The sequence below is a fragment of the Gracilinanus agilis genome, chromosome 5, assembly GCF_016433145.1.
Source record: "Gracilinanus agilis isolate LMUSP501 chromosome 5, AgileGrace, whole genome shotgun sequence".
Taxonomy (NCBI): Eukaryota; Metazoa; Chordata; class Mammalia; order Didelphimorphia; family Didelphidae; genus Gracilinanus; species Gracilinanus agilis.
The window spans coordinates 307,282,393-307,288,392 of NC_058134.1; the positions used below are offsets into that span (position 1 = coordinate 307,282,393).

General features: G+C 49.3%; 1 protein-coding gene across 1 annotated transcript in view; it reads right to left on the reverse strand.

Moving 5' to 3' along the window:
* PARVB (parvin beta) overlaps nucleotides 1-6,000 on the reverse strand; it is a 73,196-nt gene that overhangs the window by 14,129 nt on the left and 53,067 nt on the right. Inside the window, exons 7-8 of the mRNA XM_044679594.1 lie at nucleotides 5,087-5,145; nucleotides 2,751-2,770 (exon numbers count right to left, since the gene is read on the reverse strand). Of these exons, the coding sequence (XP_044535529.1) occupies nucleotides 2,751-2,770; nucleotides 5,087-5,145 (79 nt within the window). The remainder of the gene's footprint in view (nucleotides 1-2,750; nucleotides 2,771-5,086; nucleotides 5,146-6,000) is intronic.

Below are 6,000 nucleotides of genomic sequence, written 5' to 3' on the forward strand. Positions count from 1 at the left end.
GTCTCTAGGCCTGACTCTCACTCCACTGAGCTACCCAGCTGCCCCAATAACTAATTAATTTTAAAAAATAATAATTAAAAAACCAAACAATCCTAAACTAAGGCAGTGGGACTCACTAAGCAAGGCCCTGGCCACAGCTTAAGGAGAGGCCACACTTCTCAAGGGGCTCATGTGGTGCATTTTTGTTTGCATGTTGTTAGTGCCTCCCCCCATCCCCCATTAGACTGGAAGCTCCTTGAGGGCTAGGACTGTCTTGTCTTTCTATATCCCTGAGGTAGACACTTAATGAATGCTGATTGAATTAAATTTAGGTACAGCTGATTAAGGGAGACAGTTCAAATCAGGCCTCAGATAATAGCTATGTGATCCTAGGCAAGTCACTTCATCTGTCTGCCTCAGTTTCCTCATTTGTAAAATGAAGATAACAATAGCGCCTTCCTCCCAAGGTAGCTGTGAAGATCAAATGAGATGACACTTGTAATGCTAGCTATTTCTGTGACCGTGACTATGATTAAGGCATTGAGTCAGTCTTCGTACAAAGGTAGTACAAAGGAGCCTTTCTGTTCCCTTACCATGCTAGAGCTTCTAATCTTGGGTTTAAACCCAAAGGTCCTGTGGACAGACTTCAGGGGAATCTGGGAACTTGCTTGTTGGTGTGGGGTTTGGGTAAATGTTCTGATAATTATTTCTCTGCGGTTGCTCCCTATTTGATTTCGTGCATTTAAAAACGGCTTCTGAAAAGGGCATCAGAGGCTTCACTGGGCTGGCTGCCAAAGGCGCACAGGACCCAAACAAGGTGAAAACCCCCTGCTTGAGCGTTGTAAAGGGCACTCGGTGATCTGCCTCAATCCTCCAAAGAGGCATATGGAAGAAAAGCCTAATCATCCTGAAGGCTGAAGCCCCCAACCTCCCTCCAGCTGAGAGAGGGCCAATGAACCCCAGGGACAAAAGCAGAACCTCTAGATTTATTGGGGGGGGGGGGGCAAGAAAGCAGAGAAATGCCATCTTTCTCCCAGCACCACCACCTGCTCCCCTCCCAAGCCTGTCTCTGCCCCCTTCCCCCCCTGTCAGTTTCCAGGTCCAGCCTAGGGCTGGGAGGAGAAGGCAAGCAGGAAGCTGTTGCCATGGCGACCCCACCATCGTTGTCATGATGCCAGGCTCCCTGAAGATGCTTTTCCCTATGAAGAGAAGAGGCCCTTCATGAGCTGCTGCTGGAAGGAGCCTCTGGAGACCCCAGCCTGGCTGGTGACTTAGGGGTCTCCTGGGCGCTCTCTGGCCCGGTCATCGGACACTGGGGAGCCCCAAATAAGAGTCTGCCTGAACACGGATGCTTCTGGCACCCTCGTTTCTCTTGCTTTTAAAGAGGCTCTTTTTATGGAAAGGGCGACCCAGAGATGGATTTTTATTTGAAAGAGGAGTAAACTGAGGGTCGAGAGGGGCCAGTGACTTGCCCATGGCTAATCCCCAGGATTACTGCCAATGATTCCAGAGCCAGCGACCTCCTAGGCAGACCGCACAGATGGATGGCAGCCTGAGAGGCCTGGTGGGCTGGCTGGCCCAAGGGGCCTAGGGTAAAGGATTATTCCCCTCCCCAGGGTGGAGGGAGAAGGAGACCATCCTGGAGCCTAGGCCTCCTCTTCCACTTCTCTTCCATATGCCCTGAATGCATCCATTACCAGCATGCCGAATGGAAGCCCTTGAGGGCAGGGGCTGGTTTTTCCTTTTCTTTGTATCCACAGGGTCAGCACTGAAGAAATGCTTGCTGCCTGACTGCTGGACAAATGTGTGATTTCCCATTTCTCTGGCCCAGACATACCCTAAAGACAGCTGCTGCCAGGTGTGGTCCCAAAGAGCCTTCTCTCCCTCCCCCCAGGAAAGTCCCCACCAGGCCAGCCTCAAGGCCCGCTCTGAAGGCCTGCCCCGGCCCTGGAGCAAAGGCTTTCCAGCCAGGGAACATGGGCCCAAGCTGCTGCCCCAATCAGGGCAGAATCAGATACAAAGAGCTCTTTAAGGGCAAGAGGAACAAAAGAAAGAACAAAACATCCTGAATGGCTGCAGACACCTTCCCTTCCCTTCCTGGAACCACCACTACCCGCCCTGCCCTGGGCCACCCCTCCTGTCCCAGCGGGGGAAGAGCTTCTGTAAATCCCAGCTGAAAGCAAGAAGCCTGATTTTTCATCAGCTTTAGCTTACAAAGGGAGGGGAACGGGATTTTAACCAGGAAGATTAGGTTCCATCCCGGGTTAGAGGGAACTTCTCTTGCTAATCGGATCACCATGTATGCCACATGTTCTGGGTGGCATTCCCAGCTCCCTACCTGCCTTCACTGCCTCCCAATGACCTCCGACTCCTACACACAGCTTCCTTCACCCCCTCCCCATCAGCCAGGGACCCTGGCCATGACCTCCCTTTTCCTGGCTCCTCCCTTCACATCACGAGAGAAAGACAGACTGCCCAGGGGAACCCCAGGCCCCTCCTCCAGCAAGAGGGAGGGCAGGTCCAATAGCTAGGAGGTGCCACGGTTCACAGAGCACTGAACCTCAAACACTGACTAGCTGGGTGACCCTGAACAAGTCACTTCACCTGTCTACCTCAGTTTCCTCATCTGTAAAATGAGGATAATGGTAGCACCCACCTCCCAGGGTGAGGTATTTGTAAAATGCTCAGTCCACACCCGGCATACAGCCATTATTACGATTATCATTATTATTAACATTATTAACGATGTGTCCATTTCCCAGGTTACTTACCAAATCTTCCCATCATCATCCTAGAAATGAAAACAGGAAAGGGCCTCCATTAGAGCAGCTTAATTGACTGAGGTAAAGGATTCAGCAGGAAAGAAAAGTCGAAGAATAAAGGTACCAACAGTGGCTGATTGTTCTGGTTATTGAATAATTCATATCTTTAATTGCTCGCCACAGCCCAGCCTGGGACCTTCTCCCCTGCAGTGGAGGAGTTTCTTTTTTTAATTCGATCATCAGATTTCCCAATTCCACTGCACCAGGACATCTCAAAGGTGAAGAAGGCCTCTGGAATACACAATTCTAGAGCTTTTCCCAATTAGTGGGTGAGCTCTCTGAGGGCAGGGCCTGCTTTCTTTTTATCTTTGTGTGGCCAGCACTCAGCAGCAGCACAATGCCCGGTACACAGGGAGTATTCAATAAATGCTTGCTGATGGAATGATCCATTGGTCAAGCACTTTTGTGCCTCGACCCCTCTCTCTGGCCAAAGCATTAAGTGTGACAATTAAATGGCGCCAGGTCAGACATTTGCTAAATCAGACAGGTCTAAAGAATAGGGGAAAAAGATCCTAAAGCTTGGCATACAGTAGGTGCCAACTACGGGTGTGTAGAGTAGTTAAAATTCATGTCCAGGGCAACTAGGTGGCTCCATGGATAGAGCACTAGCCCTGGAGATGGGAGAACCTGGGTTCAAATCTGGCCTGGGGCCCCATGGGCAAGTCACTTAACCCCCATTGCCCAGACTTGCTTCTGCCTTGGAACTGATACTAGGCCAGAAGGCAGGGGCTTAAAACACAGAACAAAACTTGTGTTCTGGGAAGAAGGGATCAAAAGGCACAAGGCCTTTGGGACGGAAGGCAATTCAGTCATAAAGAAGCATCCAAGAAAGGGACAGGGGGAAGGAAGCTGGGATTGGAATGGCCTTCTAGGAGAATTCCAGGGTTAATGAGGAATTAATTAATTAATCAAGGGGAAACCATGGCCTTCTGACACATCTACACAACAGACTGAGAGATGATGAGACTATGATGACAGGGACAAGAACAATGAAGACTGGAGCCAAGATGGAGGAGTAACCAGGGCAGCAGCACCAAAAATCCTCTCCAACCAAGAGTAAAATATCACCACAAAACAAATACAGGAGTGAAAGAACTACCAGAGCCAAAGGAAAACAACCTTCAAAAAAGAAAAACAGGAAAGGTAGGCAGAGATCATTTGGGGAGTGGAGCTAGCCGGGGACAGAGCAAGCCAAGAACAAAGCACACCCCCCACTGCCCCACACATCTGCTCTCAGGTTCCAAACTTAAGCCTAAACTAAGTCAGACCCTGAGATCCTGCCGGGCAAAAAGAGGTCCAAGCCAACTCACACCCCTTGAAATTGCAAACCAGGGGAGAATCCCAGAGTCTCAGCCCAGAGCAATCTGGGCTGAAGGGGGTCAATCCTTGTGGGCCCAGAGTGAAGCCAGGAGTCCCAATCTGGGTTTGGGATGAGGATATAATCCACGGTCTGGGGTGAGGACCCAGTTCCCAGGGGGAGCCTCCCCAGGATCTTTTTGCCCAAAACTAAGGGTGGAGCTCCAGAACAGGGCAATCAAGGGTATGTCTGATTGAATCAAGAATACCTAGAGACCAAAAAAATAAATAAATAAAAATACTGCCAACCTAAGCCTGGGGCTAGAATTTGATCAGCCCCTGACCTGATCAAGTTCAGAGTAAGATTAAAAGCTTACACCCAAGCCTGAGGAAAGTCTTTAAGCTATCAGTACCTCAAGGGTCAATTGAATCAGCAGGGGGAGGGGGCTCTCAGAGCTCTCAGACCACAGACCATCTGGCAAACTAGTAAAGATGCAGAAAATAGGCTGAAAATAGCATCAAGGAAGAACTGAAGTTTAAGAGGGTCCCCAAACTTCCAGAAAACAGAGCCTACCTATAATTAGATAAGAAAAATGAGCAAATAATCAAAAAAGCACCTAACTCTAAAGATTTCCTATGGAGACAAAGAGCAAGGTACAGACACAGAAGGGAGCAATGAAAGCAAAGGAAACACACACAAAGTCCAAAAGAAAATATGGATTGGACACAGATTCTGGAAGAGTTAAAAAAAGACTTCAAAACCCAATTAGAGGTAGAGGAAAAGTGGGGAAGAGAAATGAAAGTGATGCAAGAAGAAATAGACCAATTGAAAAAGGAGAACCAAAAACTGACAGAGGAAAACCAGGTCTTAAAAATCCGAATTGGCCATCTAGAAACCAATGATTTCATGAGAAATCAAGAAACAATAAAGCACAGTGAAGACTCTGAGTCAGTGTCCCTTACAGAAGGCTTGGGAGGAGTCTACTCACTCTGTGGTGGTGGTCAGCTCCTCTGCCACATGGGTTGAGTGCAGCAGGCCTTCCCGCTTCTAAAAGGCCCCAAAAGACACAAAAATAATCATTTGAGGGTGATGGGTGGTGGCTCCCACAGGAGGCCCACCTAGCCAGCACCCCCACCATGCCCAAAGTCCTTGGCATTCGGTCATTCCTCAGACCTCCTGTAGCCTGTCTCCAGAAGGTCCTCTAAAGAATGTAGGTGATGTTATCCAGAAGTGGTGCTCCTCACTCACCAACCCCTTCTGAAGCACCCGGGGAGGAGGCCCAGGGAAAGGGACTTGGCCACAAGGCCCAAAGCTCTCCAGGAAGCCCAAGAAATGAAGTTATTGTTGGCACCCAGGTCAGGTCAGCTTATGGGATAAGTAGGGCCTAAGCCTGGACCCTGAGGGAAAGGGACAGAGCAGGCTTTGATGACTCTAGAATGGGAATAAATCTAGAGGAAGAGCCAGACAGAAATGAGGAGGGCTAGGACTCTGTCTGTCTCTCTGTGCCTGTCTTTTTCTTTCTTTGTCTCAGTCCCTCTTTTCTCTCTCTCCCCCTCTATCTTTCTCTCTGTCCCCCTCTCTCTTTCCCCCTCTATATTTCTTTCTCTGTATGTCTCCCTCCCAGTTTCTCTCTGTCTCTGCCTCTGTCTCCCCCTCTCCCCTTCTCTCTCTATATCTCTCTTTCTCTCTCTCTGTACCTCTCTCTCTCTCTCTCTCTCTCTCTCTCTCTCCCCACCCCTGTCTCTGACTCTCTGTCTCTCCCTTTCTCTGTCTTTCTGTTTCTCTCTCCCCCTCTCTCTGTACCTGTCTTTCTCTTTCTCTCTTTGTCTCTGTCTCTGTCTCTCTCTGACCCTGTCTCTCTCCCTCTCTCTCTCCTCTCTCTCTCTGTCTCTGTCTCTCTCT